The sequence below is a fragment of the Trachemys scripta genome, chromosome 9 (genome assembly GCF_013100865.1).
Source record: "Trachemys scripta elegans isolate TJP31775 chromosome 9, CAS_Tse_1.0, whole genome shotgun sequence".
NCBI classification, from domain to species: Eukaryota; Metazoa; Chordata; order Testudines; family Emydidae; genus Trachemys; species Trachemys scripta.
The window spans coordinates 23,333,717-23,350,118 of NC_048306.1; the positions used below are offsets into that span (position 1 = coordinate 23,333,717).

General features: G+C 43.3%; 1 protein-coding gene across 1 annotated transcript; it reads left to right on the forward strand.

Moving 5' to 3' along the window:
• Window positions 1–7,057: 7,057 nt before the first annotated feature.
• LOC117883345 (probable G-protein coupled receptor 83) lies at window positions 7,058–14,518 on the forward strand. The gene is made up of 4 exons (XM_034782585.1): window positions 7,058–7,934; window positions 9,954–10,079; window positions 12,456–12,589; window positions 13,155–14,518. The coding sequence occupies exons 1-4, from the start codon at window positions 7,554–7,556 to the stop codon at window positions 13,777–13,779; spliced, it is 1,266 nt and encodes a 421-aa protein (XP_034638476.1). The 5' UTR covers window positions 7,058–7,553; the 3' UTR covers window positions 13,780–14,518.
• The last annotated feature ends 1,884 nt before the right edge of the window (window positions 14,519–16,402 follow it).

Consider the following 16,402-nt stretch of genomic DNA (forward strand, 5'->3'; position numbering starts at 1 on the left):
TGCGCAGAGCTGGGACAGCACACAAAGAACACACACATGCAGCCGAAACATCTGACGACAAGGGGTTCATTCAAAATTTCATTTTTGACAAAAAAGAAATTCACTGAAAATGGAAAAGTCCGAACATTTCAACGAGCTTTAGTAAATATCTACAAATAACACAAACATTTGAAGAATGGCAAGTTGAGATCATGAACAATTTGCTAGCCAAGAAACAGCTACATTCATAACAAATACTTTGACCTGTCCAGTCAAAAGTGAGTTTATATTTTAAAGCATACCCTTTTGCATTCCAAGGTAGATTTTCAAAGCTAATGACAGACACTGTCATGTAACCTCTGCTAATATAAAAGGGAATCATATGGCTACTTCCCTGTGCACTGCAATGGAAAATGAGGACTTAGCCGATGAAATAAGAACAGATCTGCACTTTCTGTCAAACTTCAAACAAATGGTATCTTGTCATTTTAAAACAAAGGCCTATTCTTTACTTTGGCCTCTCTGTTGACCCCAAGTAGTATCAGAACTTTTGCAGGGCTGCTCTGAACGCTTTGGGATTCATCCTTCACTAGTCTTTAGCTAAGCTGTTCAGAAAGAGGAATATCCATTGCCTGGGAAATTCCAATATTTTGGCATTTGTTTTTGTCCAGAAACAGGACAAAAACATTGAACATTTTCATGCAATGAAAAGTGCCAAAAAAATTTAAAATCAGAAATGTCAAAATGAAACACGTTGACATTTTCAATTGAAATAAATTCTTCCCCCATTCTCTCAGATTGCAATTATTATGGTAAGTAAATCTTGGTGATATTGAACAATATATATGGGGACTTTCATGCCTGTGTGCAGTACCAACAAATGTACTTATGCTTGCTCTGCTCCGCTGTGTATAGGAGACAGGCAGCACCACTGTTCGGTTATGATACTTGATGTAAATTGAGAGACCATTAGTGAGTCATTTGGAATTTTTATAATTGGATGATTGTTGCAGAACAACAGTTTGCTGCTAATGTGCTTGGTCCTTTGACAGAGCAATTCGGAACTGCACAGCATGCTGACCACCGTCCACATCTTTGTTATAAAGCACTTATCAAAACGGTCTGTGTTGTGCATTCATGCTTAAGTTCTATTTTGCTAAATTTTCCCAATAATGAACTATGCTTGATAGAAAATAGAGATAAATGCACATGTATGACAAAAATCCCTTGAAGGAACTAAAGACTGAAGCCCAGTATCTTTCCATAGAGCAGGTCCACAGTATGAGCAAGGGCAGTGCAAACTTCCCTATGGCACTTCAGTAACATTCACCTCACCTCTGACTTGGAGAGTCTTATTGTGGTAAGACTGGAATCCCCACTGGCCGTGAAGCCCTTGGCTGTGGCTGAGTTCTGAGGCTGCCAGGCTCTAGGGTAGCCAATTATCTTTGTGATGTAGTTTGTAATGTAAACATCTTCCTATTACCAATACTATTATTTTCTGTTTATACCGTGGAAGTGCCTAGAGCAGGGGTCGGCAACCTTTCAGAAGTGATGTGCCGAGTCTTCATTTATTCCCTCTATTTTAAGGTTTGGCGTGCCAGTAATACATTTTAATGTTTTTAAAAGGTCTCTTTCTATAGGTCTATAATATATAACTAAACTATTGTTGTATGTAAAGTAAATAAGGTTTTTAAAATGTTTAAGAAGCTTCATTTAAAATTAAATTAAAATGCAGAGCCCCCCGGACCGGTGGCCAGGACCCAGGCAGTGTGAGTGCCACTGAAAATCAGCTCGCGTGCCGTCTTCGGCACGCGTGCCATAGGTTGCCTACCCCTGGCCTACAGGGCCCAAATCAGGGATCTGGGCCCCATGTGTTGTACGTACATATAATGAAAAGATGGTCTAAACCCCAACGACCTTACAGTTTAAGAGACCTAGATTTTAGCTTCAGGGCACTAAGTAGCAGACTTTTGGCCACTACTGACCCCGGATCACATGTGAAATGAATGACTCAGATATAAAGATCTCCATGTCATATTGTACCAATCCTCAGAGCCTTCCACTCCACTGTAAAAAGGTTTCTAAGATCAGATGATACCCACTGGGAATGGGAGTCTCATATACAGCAACTTGTTATTTTCTAAATTATTCTTCCCTTCTTGGAGAACCTAAAAAGATCAGTCATTTAGTGTTTAACAGCTGCAGTAATGAGAAGTAGCTCAAGTTTACATACCTTTATGCAAAGAAACAATAGATACTTTGCAGTTGTTTCTTCCTAAGGGAATTGAGAAGAGGCAGGGAAACCAGTGTGGCCAGAGGACAGGTATCTACCATCAAGCTATCAGAAACCATTGAGTGAATGAATAGTTCTGCTTGAAGAAGACACCTACAGAAAAGCTGCCGCCATCTCCCTCTCCCAGAAGGCTCATTACTAACATGGGGCCTGATTGTGATTTCACACTGGTATATTTCCATTGATTCCGTGGACTTATTCCTGTTTTACACCAGTGTCAGTGAACTCGGGATTGAGACCTTTAGAAACATAAGAAAAAAATATCAGTTAAAACGAGTCTCTTTTACTGGTTCACATTCTGGGCCAGCTCCTCAGCAGGCATAAACAGGCATAGCTCCATTGATATCAGTCGAGTTATGCTGATTTATGCCAGTAAGGATCTGCCCCCCCCATCTTTAAACACAGGTTTCTCCTCCCCCCATAACAATGTTACTTCTGCTACTGAGATAGCTTATTTAAGTTAGATAACAGATAGTGTCTGTGTGTTATCAGATCACATCAGCACCTAGCAACTTCAGAATGAAACATCCCAGCAAGACAGACACCATTTTATTCTAGTCAGCAGGAAAACCACCTCCCTGTGGATGTATGATCCATCCCCAACTTCACCTAAGCACTCTCAGGATTTTATGTACAGTGTGAGGTCCAGTCTGCCACTCAGTTTGTCCAGAGCCTTTGCACTGTGCCTTTCAGTGAATGAAATGTGCATGCAAATAGATTAGAATCATTTGTCTTTTGACTCAGTCAAAAGTAATCCACCTATCTCAGTAATCCACATCCTTTTCACTCTTGATTTTGGTGGATGGTGGAGAAATGGCTGTTTTTCCATGGATTAGATTCTGACCTCTAAAATCATTTTTATAGTGAGTACCTGAGAGCAAATGGATCATATTTAAGTGATGGTACTCCTGGCAGGTGTTGCATATGAATAATGGCACAGGGCCAACAGTAATGCCGGTGAAAAATAATTCCTTTGTTATCTAACTTCACACACCCCTATAACACAGGGGAAAGGGGAGAGAAAACAACTTCTGTTCTGGATTCTTCCGCTTTGTAATTTTCTTCAGCTTTTAGATTCCACAGTGATAATATGGGTATTTTAGAAATACTTTAGGTAGGTAGGTAGAAAGATAGAATAAATGACAATTACCCACTTAAACTGCCTAGCACTAAACTTCCTCTGAGGACGGAAACACTTCCTTTGTGGGGAATTTCTTTCTCATTGTTTTTTTGCCCTGCTCATCAGTGTAATATCCGAGCACCTTCCAGCAGCGCATCCATTCAAGCTTATCATTGGTCTGAGGTGATGACATTCTTTTTCCACACCTTTGTTGGGTTGTTTTGATTTGATTGGTGTCCTTTGAAGTGTTATTGCTCATAATAAGAGCGGAGTAGCATCCAGGGGCGTGACTCAAGATCCGCGATCCCATTGCGCTAGGCCCCTCAGAAGACCTTACAAGTTAGATAGTCATGATGCAGCAGTGGCTGGCAGCAAACAAAGGGAGGGAAATGGGGATGGGGGAGGAAAGGAGAAGTCACATGGTTGTTCAGATTTCTAGTGTGCTCTGTTTCAGCACTATGTAAATCAGGAGATCAATGGAATTATATCAGTGTGACGCAGGCAGGTGTGAATGAAAAGGGAATTAAGTCCTAAATATTCCATCCACCGCTTTTTCAAAAAATGTCTCCCCATTAACACAGAGTTTGTGCCCCGGCCTTCCTACTCCATGCACTGTTGCGTTAGCACCTCTGCTCCATTTTTATAGATTTTCATTTTTGTTTTATTCCTTCCCACGCACGATTACTTTCTCCCCATAAGACACTTGTGACCAGGGTCCTAGTGGGCAGCCAGCTGTGGTCATTCAATTAGAGTGAACTGCAAAGAATGGGGCAGACAATCCCCATAAAGCTGGTGGATATTCCGATACTTAGATTTAACAAGCCAGCATAAAACAACTTCTTTATTACCTCACTGGTTACTCAGAAGTCCAAACAACACAGTTCCCTTAAAGTGATCCAGCCTCAGGCCTCCATCCAGGTACCCATGTTAAATATGATGAAAATTTCTGTAAATCTTATTTCATCTACCGATCCCAAAGAATCGGACACATTACCTCCCAGGTTAATGAATGTTTCAGATCTTACCCAAATACATGCTACAGTCAATTCTTATTAACTAAACTAAAATTTATTACAAAACAAAAGAGAGAGAGAGAGAATGGTTAAAAGGTCAATATACATATAGACATGAGTTCAATTCATTGAGGTTCAGATTCATAGCAGAGATGGTGAACTTTGTAGTTGCAAAGAGTTCTTTCATAAATAGTTCATTGGACTATCTCATATTCAGGGCGTACCAGCATAACTGGGACCTCAGTCTTGTGACTCAAACTTCCCCTGATGAAGCCTAAGCAGATTGGAGATGACAGAAACAGGATCCAAGGATCTTTTTATACAGTGTTCTAGCATCCACTTGACCACACGGTCCTGGTTAAACAATAGGCTTATGATGTAAACTTTTGCTTTCTAAACATTACCAGTAATTAGTTATACAAATTAACATACAACAATTTATCCATTAGGCAGTCTATTACAAACTTGAAAGAGACATATAGACAATGACATTATTTTACCCACAATTCATCCAAATGTTAATATTCCCTTTTGATCTCTGAATCAATAGTTACAGTGACAGACAGGAACTGTCTTTTTGCGTAACATCTAAGACACATACAATTAGTATTACTTCTAACAATATAGGTTTGAATTTCAACGTTCTAGCCCATTTAGCCTCAGTGGCCCTAATTATCATTTGCATACCTTTCTAACATGACTTTTGCTCTTTTAGTGTTTCATTTGGTGGGTCCTCCTCATCCCCTCTCCAGCCTTCCTAAGGGGGCCGACAAGCATTCATCCTTGGCCCTAGCTCCTTCTCCCCTTTACAGCCTATCATTGGAGGAGCTTATTCAAAAACACACCTTTGACTATCATCTTTATGCTGATTACTCCCAGATCTGCCTCTCTTCTCCAGACCTCTTTCCGTCTGTCCAAACTAAAATCTTGGCCTGCCTTTTGAACATCTCCTCATGAATGTCCTGCCGTCACCTTAAGGTCTTCATGGACAATAGTGAACTCTTAATCTTTCCCTTCAAATCAATCCCGCCTTGCTCAGTCACTGTGGCCAACATCATCATTTTCCTTGTTATTCCGTCGATAATCGAAGTGTTATCTTTGAGTCGGCCCTCTCTCTAGACCCAAACATCCAGACCATTCAAATCTTGCCACTTCTTCCTACACAACCTCTTTAATATTGTCTTGGCTCTCAGTCCACACAGCTAAAACTAAAACCATCTTGTGTTTCGATAAATGCCATCTCTTCTGGCCTTAACAAATACAAGCTTGTCCACCTCAAGTCCATTTAAAATGTTGCTGTTAAGATCATCTATGTTCATCACTTTGACTACCACACCTTTGCATGCCTCACCCTGGATCCCTTTCTCCACCACATCAGAAACAAGCTACTTTAATAGCATGCCTCACCCTGGATCCCTTTCTCCACCACATCAGAAACAAGCTACTTTAATAATCTTCACAGTTCAGCTTCATCTTACCTATAAACTCTAATATGTGTCAGCTTCCACCTCCGCTCTGCCAACCATGCCAGCCAGCCTTCATCACCTGTTAGGCCTTTTTTCTCACAATCACTTTCATGCTGCTCTTTAATGCTTCAGAGAAGCATCTCATGAAATCTGTCCCCTTCCCTCCTTCAGATCCTTTCTAAAAACTCCTCTTTGCTGGGGTACCTACAAAGCACTTGAGGACAGCTAGGCAGTGGGCGTACTGTGACTCCTGGCCGTTTTACTCAACATGACGGATTTACTGCTACCTCGTCCTCTCCCCTGCTTGTTTGCTGTATCTCTCATCATAGGCCTGGACTGTAAACTCTTTGGGGGTGGGGGCTTTTCCCCTTAATTACCATGTGTAGGGTCTCTAGCAGAGGGGCCTGACCCTTGGCTGGGAGCTCTAGGCTCTACCATAATATCAATGATAATATAATAACAAAAACAACTATACCCCCCTTGCCATTTGGGGCAGGGGCTTTTGAGAAGCAGTATCCACAGACAGACAGCAGCACAGAGTTAGTCCCTGGGAAAATGAAACTGCACCTGCCTGTCTAACCTGTGTGCTTGGGGGGTAGGCTGGGGAAGAGAAGAGGAGGAATTAGGAGGTTACAAACCTAAACTGACATGCCTACATGACCAACTCCACAGCCAGAATAGTCTCTATGGCTAGGGCCGTCTTGACATGTGCACTTAGCCCCAAACCGGCCCGATGCTTGGGCGAAGGGCACCCTCTGTCCAGGGTTGGATGGGCTGGCGGCGGGGGCGGGGGCTGTTTTTTGTTTCTTTCCCGGGAGAGAATAAAGACAAATCAGGAGTTTTCCTCTATCTTCGGTTGGCCCCGTTCAGGTTCTTACTCCGTGCTCGGCAGGCACCGGGGGAGTCCCGAGGGGGACCAGGGATTAACCTGGAGGCTACCCGGAGACAGAGCGCTTCTTTGGGTCTGCGAAAGCACGGGGCTTAGCCAGGCGAGCAGCTTCCCCTCTCGCCGCGGTGTGTAGCGAGGGGCGGGGCGGGGGGAGAGAGGGAGGGGATTAAAAACACCCGCTCCAGCCACTTTGCAACGCTACAGTTATCGCGCTCCCCCGCGGCCGTCTCCGGGGCAAGTCGGGAGAGGGAGAGAGCGAGAGACCCTATTGGCTACCGCACATGCAGCATGTCATCCCGCCGGCTGCATATAACCGGGAAAGCGGGGACCACTCAGCCAGTCAATGCCCGCCGCCTCCAGTGCGGAGCGGAGGGATGCTTGCAAGGACTGACAGAAGCGGGAAGGGCTGTACTGGCCCCTGGGATCGGACGAGGTCGGGTCCTTCTCCAGGGCAGACGTTGCATGCAAGAAGCAGTTTGGGAGACTGAAATGTGACAGGCTAAAGGACTATGTGAAAAAGCAAGGGAGCAAGTTGCCGGGGTAGTTTGTGGGAAAGAAGCAGAAAAGCCCCCAAAGGAGCGAATCAATCAAGCTGGAGGGAGAAACCCGGAGCCCCAAAGCCAGGAGCCGAAGTGACTTGAGACTTGGCCTTGCTTGCCGCGGTTAAACCAGCCCCAGCATGCAAGCCGGGTTCTCGCCCCGGCTCCCAATTCCGAGCTGCCCTGCCTAGCGGAGGAGGGGGCCGGAGGGGAATCGCTCCACTCCCCGGGAACTTCGCCACTGCTTCGAAGCCATGAGCAGCCACGTGTGGTTCCCCTTGCAGTACATCTCCAAGCCCTACCGCCGGGCCCAGGACCGCAATGGCTCCGACTTCTTCTCTGCCCTCTACGGCTTCCCCAACCGATCCTCCTTCTTCCACGGCGACTTGGACCTGGACGACATGGGGGACTTTGACAGGGGCACCCGGTACGAAGGGGAGTCCCAGAGCCGGACGGTGAAGGCGCTGCTCATCGTGGCCTATTCGGTGATCATCGGCATCTCGCTCTTCGGCAATATCCTGGTCTGCCACGTGGTGATCAAGAACAAGAGGATGCATTCGGCTACCAGCCTCTTCATCGTCAACCTGGCCATCGCGGACATCATGATCACCCTCCTGAACACGCCGTTCACCCTGGTAAGCAGCGCGGCGCCCGCCCCAGCTCCCCGGGTCTCACTGCCTGGGGGAGCAACTCTCTGCCTTGGCCGCTGCCGCCCCGTCTGCACCTTCCCGGGAACACGCTGCCCGCTCTGCGTGCTATGGGCCGGCCCGAGCGGGCAGCAGCGCTGCGACGGGAGAGAGCCACCGAGAGGTTTATAGCGAGGTGGTCGGACGGTAACTTCGGAGAGTTAACTTGGAAAGCGAGTCCTAGTCCTGCCCCATATCCTTTACTGTCAGGTTTGCAAAATGCATGCGTGTGTGTGTGTGTGAGAGAGAGATTGTGTGTCCGGGCTCTGGGAGGGGTGTGTGGATTGGGTTTGTGATTGTGTGTGTGTGTGTGTGTGTCGGGGATGGGGGGTATGCAATCAGTGCCTGAACAGAGCCTGCTTCTTTTTCTTTCGGATCTCCCTCACTTTCTGTATTGTCAAGGAAATAAAATAAGTATCCCTGCGTTGCCTGCTCAGTGCTCAAGTACGTAGGGACCACGTTTAGCTCCTCCATCTCTTCCCTCTCCCTGGGCCACACAGGAATCTGTCCACCTCGTCCTGCTACACAGTCAGTCTCTCTCTCTCTCTCTCTCTCTCTCCCTCTTTCCTGCTGGAGCGAGCAGGGCTTGGCAGTTCATGCATCCCGAGCGGAGTGGATAAAGCTGTGGAGTGTGAACCTGACTTTCTTGCAGGATTCAGGGGGAGACACGGATGTTCATCTGAGGATGAAGAAGAGGGGAAGGCTTTGCCCTGTGAAGTACACTCAGTTTTCTATGGAAACTGAATAAGCAGTGTCTGTCCTTGTTAAGGTCCCTAAGAAACAGGTTGATTTCAAAGGGGAAGGCTGGGTTTGTGCTGAGTCCTGGCCACTTTACACAGACCGTGTAGGCTTCCCATGCTGGGGGAATATGACCCCTGAACTCCTGGGTTTGTCGTGATTGGATTGATTAGCTCTGGGATTAGATTGCCTTTGTCTTCATAATGAGATGTGGAAAGAAAGGAATAGAATGAGAGGGAAGAGTTAAAGTCCCATCTAGTCCACTGCATGCTAATGAATAATTTTCCCTTCTGTATATTCTGGAAGGCTTTGTCTAGTCTTCTTTAAATATAGCAGATAATAAAGCTTCCCCCATTTCCCCTGTGAAACTTTCACAGTCTAGTAATCTCACTATCAAAAAAACTTCCGCAATGTTCAGTTTGAACTTTAAAAAAAAGTAGGACAACTAGGATGAAAGTGTAAACTCTGAAGGGGAAGAATGGTGCCTTTTCTTTCATGTTTGTACAGCACCTAGCACATTTGGGGCATTGCTGGAAACAAGTAATAATTACAATTACCCTCCCCCACAAAAAAATCCTTGCATTGACTTTGTACCAGGCTTGAAGCAGCATAGGATTGTTATAGTGTGAATGGCACAGTTGTTGCTCAAACACCAACAAACAAAACCTCATTGGGAATAATAGGAGGCTTCATGCACTACTTTCCGTGACAGTTTGTGATGCCATGAGGAGATCATTTTCAAAACATCCACTTCCCACTGACGTCAGTGTGATTAGACAAAGCATCCACATGCTGCATAAAATAATCCACAATAAGCAGTGCAATGTTAAAATCAATGAGGAAGGTAATCAGTGTTATAGTGTTATCTGCTTTCTCAACTCAGAGGGCCCAGTTCTCTTCTTGATTACAATAGTATAACTCCAGTGACTTCACACATGTATCAACAGCACGACTCCTGCTCACACAGGGCTGCGACAGATTTGTTTGTTTGCTATTTCTACACTCTCCTTCTATTCCCCTTGTGCCCTAAGCTTACCTTTCTGCAGAAATGGGTCTGGTACATCAACAAAACACTTATAAATATATTAACTATTTAATTCTCACACTAACCCTGCAAGGCAAGGTTTATTATCCTCATTTTGCATCCACCATCTGATTTTACTGATGATGCCAGTTGTTTTAATCTACATTTGACATGGCCTGTGTGTTCAAATATTGTTTGTTCTTCAGGTGCGATTCGTAAGCAGTACCTGGGTCTTCGGAAAGCTGATGTGTCACATAAGCCGGTTTGTCCAGTACTGTTCTGTCCATGTTTCTGTGCTTACCCTTGCAGCCATTGCACTGGATCGACACCAGGTATGCACCTGAATTTAAATGCTAGCAAATGTAGGGATACTTTAGAGAAAACAATCAGTATTCAACCTGTTAAAGCCCAGCACCTGGCACCCTGTGATTTCATGAGCATGTCAGCTTTTAGCTAAAAAAAAAAAGTTCTAGGCATTAAGGTTGTGGAGAAAAGCTTGAAAACATGACCCAAGGGTGACCTGAAGGATGAAAACCCAGAAAGCAAATAAAAATAATAATAAAATAAAAAAAATTTTGCATGGTCTTTAAGCCACTCATGACGTTTTGTGGCCCAACTCATGATTTTTGGGTGCGTGGAGTTGGTAACATGCAGGACTGTACCATTTTCCTGTACAAAGGAAAAAGAACAGGAGTACTTGTGGCACCTCAGAAACTAACAAATTTATTTGAGCATAAGTTTTCACGGGCTACAACCCACTTCATCGGATGCATAGAATTTTCCTGTACATTCAGCTGAAGTTGGACCCATTTTTTCCCCTACAAAGTTGTTCCCTGCAAATACTGAAAGGAAAAAAACCTCTACAGTTTTGTTGCATCAGACAACATCAGTTCAAACCTACTCCTTTCCCTGGATGATAATATAATTTAGCATTTGACTGAATCCAGACTATTGTTTCTGACCCTAAATATTGTGCATTAGGATATGAAATTGCATAAGAGTGCACTCAGGTGTGGGTTGCCATTGTTTCTAGCGCAGTTGGAATTAATATTAACAGCTACTATTGAAAAGAAATTTCACTCGACAAATGTTACAGTTAGACGAAGCTCCAAAAGAATGACGGATCCCGCTAAGTGCTCAGATTGTCAGTCGTGTATGCCAGCTGCTGTGAGAAAATGAAAGTACTTGCTGGAAAATGGGTTTTTTTTTTTAAACTGCTAATGTTCAATAAATTTCCCCATTCGGTCACCAGAAGTTCCAGCACTATAACACTCAAGAGAAAAGCATTGCGTTTCACAAGAAAGATGTTTTGAAATACCATATTTTACATATTGCACGATCAAAGATTGCAAATGGTTGGGGAAATAAGAACCAGAGTCTTAGTCTTACTGCCGAGCTTTGCTAGCAATTCATAAATATTATTTTAACGAAGGGAGAACATGAGAACTTCCTCTAATATTGGCAGGATTTAAATAGCTCAGGAGTGAAATTGTTTAACAAAAGGAGTAAGGGGATGCAACTGAGCAAGGAAAAGTCATTTCCTGAAATGGATTTATTTTCTAATCCTGGGATGTATCAGAGTGTGGAGCAGATGCTCAAAAGAAGTGATAGGAGCCCTATTATCACTTGGGACTTTGATAATTGGAAAAAGCACTCAAGAAAATAGTGGAGGGAAGAAACCTTCATTAGCAAAGAGACGGTTGGGATGATTTAAATAGGCGTTTTTCATTGTCAGTGGTCAGTATAATAATCTATGCATTGTGTTGCTCAAAGGTCATCACTGCTGGTCTCTGAAGCTGTGTTTGTGGGTGGCACCGAGTGTGTTTCTCCACGTTGCAAGCTATTGTTCCAGTAATTTGTATTTATATAGAACTTTACATTTCCAGGCACTGTACACCCTAAATATCCTTCTCCAAAGCCCTGTGAAACAGGTATCGCCATCCCTTCTGTACAGATGGGGAAAAATGAGGCCCAGAGAAGCGAAGTGACTTGCTCTAGGGACCAGATGGAATCAGTGTCAGAGCTGGGATTATTTACAACCCTGCGCTCAGTCCACAAGATCAGGCCGCCTCAGCGGTGGAAGGCTTGCGTCCGTTTTGCTTTCCAGGTCTCTACACAATGCAAAGCTATAATAGCATTTGAAAGAGTAGCAGTCAGGGTGACTTTTAGACCATAATTCTTGTGAGCTTCCTTCAGCAGCAAAAGCAACGAGCAGGAGGGTGGAAAATAAAGCAGCTGTTCCTCCCCCCCCATTCCCCGATTTGTGCCAAACCATCGCCAATGCAGTCTGGGGCAAAACACAGCTCTGATGTAAATAAGGTAGGGTTCAGTGGGCCAGACCCTAAAATTGGTCCCCACGGTCATCAAATCTGCAAAAATCTCTTTTACATCAACTGAATGCCAATGTGGGCATCATTGTTACATGACCAAGTTACATTACCATCACTTACAGCTAAAGCCTGATCTGTTCCCATAGTAATTGGTGCTGACTTTGTTGTCTTTGTGAACATGTTTGCTAGCTGCTTCTAAATTCAGCAATGGGGGTGGGAGGGACGTGTCCGGTTGCTGATGTGGTACATCGCTTTTTAGAATTAATCTATGTTTTTGAACAGTTAGTCCTGTTGTTATCAGTTCAGAAGGGTTCAAATGGAGTCTTTTTAAAGCCTGCTAGGAGAAGATTTAACATGCTCTGAAATATTTGTCCTTAGGTTATAATGCACCCTTTGAAACCCCGGATGTCAATTGCTAAAGGAGGAATTTGCATCATTATAATCTGGGTTATGGCCAGCTGCTTCTCTCTGCCTCATGCCATCTACCAGAATCTAGCAAGATTTTATATTGGGTAAGATGTATAAACAGGGTGTTTTTTTAAGGAACTCCCTCAATTTAACAGCCATTAATTATAAACACACATGTTTATTTTTTTCCTGTTAGTAAAAATTAGCTGAAAATTGACAACTGGAAAAACTTTTAGTTCAAGCAGCATGTTTCCACTTTGAGTTTCTCTCCAATGTTCAATGAAAATCAAAGGAGTCACTTTTATCTTTACTAGTCAGTTCGATCTTCATTTTCTCAGTGCAGCAGACACCTGCAGAGGGAGGTTCATTTTAACTATTTCCATTAGAATTGACAGATGTACATAGGAATAGGGTTTTTGTTTTTCCGTGAAGCTTTAATAAAAGTTTTTTTTTTTTTTTTTTTAAGTAAATAAAAATCTACATTTTGGGCCAAATTTGAGTTGAAGTTGTTGACTTAAAGAGGCACTAATCCATGTGTCTGAATGAATTCCTCTATCTGTTTACCATATGTGCCCAGCTATCTTATAAGTATTTTATAAGGGGCCTATCCCCTTTGTACTACATGCTTATGATTGTGGAATTGACGGGTTTTCTCCTTTTGTGCTCCAGGAACAGAACTATACGAATGGTCTGTCTCCCCAGCTTCCCTCCTCCTGCTGATCTCTTCTGGAAGTACCTGGATTTGACTACTTTTGTACTCTTGTATGTCCTGCCCTTGCTTGTGATCTCCATCACCTACACAATGGTAGCCAAGAAGCTCTGGCTGAGGAATGCCATTGGAGACGTCACCATGGAGCAATACTTTGCCCATCAGAGGAAGAAGAAGATGACACTGAAGATGTTAATGGTGGTGGTGGTGGTTTTTGCTGTCTGCTGGTTCCCACTGAACTGCTACCTGGTGCTCATCTCCAGCAGGGCCATCAACAGCAACAATGCTCTGTACTTTGCTTTCCACTGGTTTGCCATGAGTAGCACCTGCTACAACCCCTTCATTTACTGCTGGCTCAATGAGAGCTTCCGCTCTGAGCTCAAGTCCCTGTTGTGTGTGTGCCGGCGAAAGAATGCAGCCCAGAGCCACGCACTGCAGTCCATCTCTCCTCCTTTCAGGCATGCCTGGGCTGAGAATTGTCATTATAAAAGGGGCAGCTGCTCTCAGAAAGCAAGAGCATCTTCCCAAAGAAACTCTGCAAAGACAGACATATCCAGTGTCCAGCCAATTGTGACAGGGAGCTAAGCCACTGAACTGACAGTTAATGGAGCTCCCTGGGTTCTGAATCCAGAAAATTGGATATTAAATTTATTTGTATTAAATTACAATCACAATCAGGAGCAACTCCACAGACTGGGTAATGGGATATAGAGCCTTTAAACTTAGGAGAAAGAAGACCTAATTACTACTATCTATACTTTGGGGTGGCAGTTTATTTTATGGAGAAAATTAACAAACTAAATTCATTTAATACTTTTGATTTATTAATTTATTCAAGACTGATTCGTAACTTTTACAATTTTGGATTTGTGACCCAGGGACTTTGCCTGCTATTTGAATGGTAGGCACATCCAGTATATTACGTTTGTCACTCAAAAAGTAATCTTAAATCAAGACAATTGATTATTCTGAACTGCTTAGTGTAGTGTTTATTCCTTCACCACAGAGAATAGTGCTTCTCAATAACATTTAAAATGATCAAATGAGAACACAAGCTAGGTGTATGCAAAATACACCGAGAATAAAACAAATACAGTTCCTTTGGTCATAAAGATTATTCGTAGCTGCAACAAAAAACAAATGAAAATTTACCTTGCAATCTCTGATCAAGCAAAAGTGTCTCCAGTGAGGTAATTTATAAGAATTAAGGAACTGATGAAACTGACTCTTATCTATAGTCGCACACAGTTTAATATGTGCTCTCAAGATTAAACACATGCAAATAAAACTTCTAGGTCTCAGCACAGGACTTTGTACAAGGAAATTGTTTAAGAGGATTTCTCAATTTTTCTACTCTGCCAGGTTTTTCTATTCTCCACACACAAAAAATATTAATTTTTGTTCAAAAGTTCATCGCGTATTTCAGTTTATGAGGCCTTTCATACCTACAACCACTAAATTGCCTATTTGACTCTGACACAGGTTAGTAGTGAGTCAAAGGCATTGCCTTTCAACAGCTTTTTACTGGCCTGTGTGAAATGAGCTGGTGATCTCAGTAAAGCTCCCAATGGATAGACGTCCGCACCACAGAGTCTACCACTGCAATTGGGAATCTTGGCAGATTCAACGGAGAGCCCAGGTACTGAAAGGGCTATGGAGTCTAAACTCCCTATCTCACCCTTCTAGATTATGGTTGAAGTGCTTTTACCAAGGTGTCTGTGAAGAATATGGAGGAATTTACATTTCTGTTATCCAATTTGTACCTGCTCTTTGGATAAATATCAGACTTTACAGCCTCCAGGGCTATATCAATCTAGCACTTCTCACCTCTATCAATTTGCTAAGGAAACCAATACTGTGGTTTATTATTATCAGTAATTGGAGTTTTTCCTAAATCAGCTTAAAATTATTTACAGGTATAGCTTTAATATTTTGATTTTTATAAAGGTGTATCTGAACTATTCATAGCTTGGCTAGTAAGCTTCAGAGGTGGGCCTTTGACTATCTGTCATTCAAATGTCACTTTCCACAATTAGTGACTCTTCCAGCATAGGAAACATGACAACTGCTAGCACTTTAACAATTGCTGAACAAGGCATGATGCTTCGCAAGAAGCCAGATGGTAACCACATTTAAAAAAAAATCATTTTTCGAATTAAGAGAGAAATGTGAAGGTTTTTCATACCTGCTGACAAACAGAAATGGTGGAATTAAATGGTGTTGAAGTCATTCATAAACTCAGATATGAACTCATGCTTATATAAAAAAAAAAACCCCACTAACTTATGCTACAGCAGTGGCCCCAAACACTGCAGCTTACACTAGTGATACTATTGTGCTTGTGACTTATTATAGTGTTTTTTCATTTAGGGGAGTGTGTCTGAAAATACAATAAATAGATAGGATGTTTCAGAACACTCAGGAGAGCATCTAGACAACTGATGGACCAAATTCATCCTGATGTATAGAGCTGCAATTTCTACTGAAGTCATTGGGCACTATGCCTACTTATGCTAGGGCTGAATTTGGCTCAATAATGGTAAATATCAATGGGCATCATGTGAGCATATCACCATGTGTAGCTGTAGTAAGAGGAGGCCCTGAGACAAACCCTTGTGTCAGAGGCCCGGTATGAGGCCTAAGGCCTGAACTAAAGTAATGGTCAAGACTTTGCTCACATAAAGCAAAATTAAGCTGTGAGCCAGAGGCAGGCCCTGCTCACAGAAGCCGGCAAGGAAAGGGCTGATGCTGCAAAAAGAGACATACCTAAAAGGTACTGGACACCAGATATCAGAACATTCGCATACTTGTACATTCCACACACAAGGAACAAGCTGACCCATCCCAATGACAGGGCCAAAAGGGTAATATGATGGATAGAGTTGTTCTGTTCAAACCAACATGTACAAGGTGAGAGGCGGCACCTTACTACGTAGAGGGGTTGTACCTTGCTGCGTAGAGGGGTTGCACCTCAATACGTCAGAAGTGATGTGTAACTTGTTTGTACCTGTGTATAAGAATGCATCCCTGAGTGGATATCTTTGTCCAGCCTAGGGGGCAGTGGAAAGTCCCGCCACTGACTGAGCTGAGTCCATTGTCAGGGAGCACATAAGTACTGGCTAGCTGCACCTTAGCAGCACCTTGGACTTTGTTTGCCACTGAAAGCTGGAGATTGTGTTTCTCTTCGACAGTAAATCTGGCCGACGTG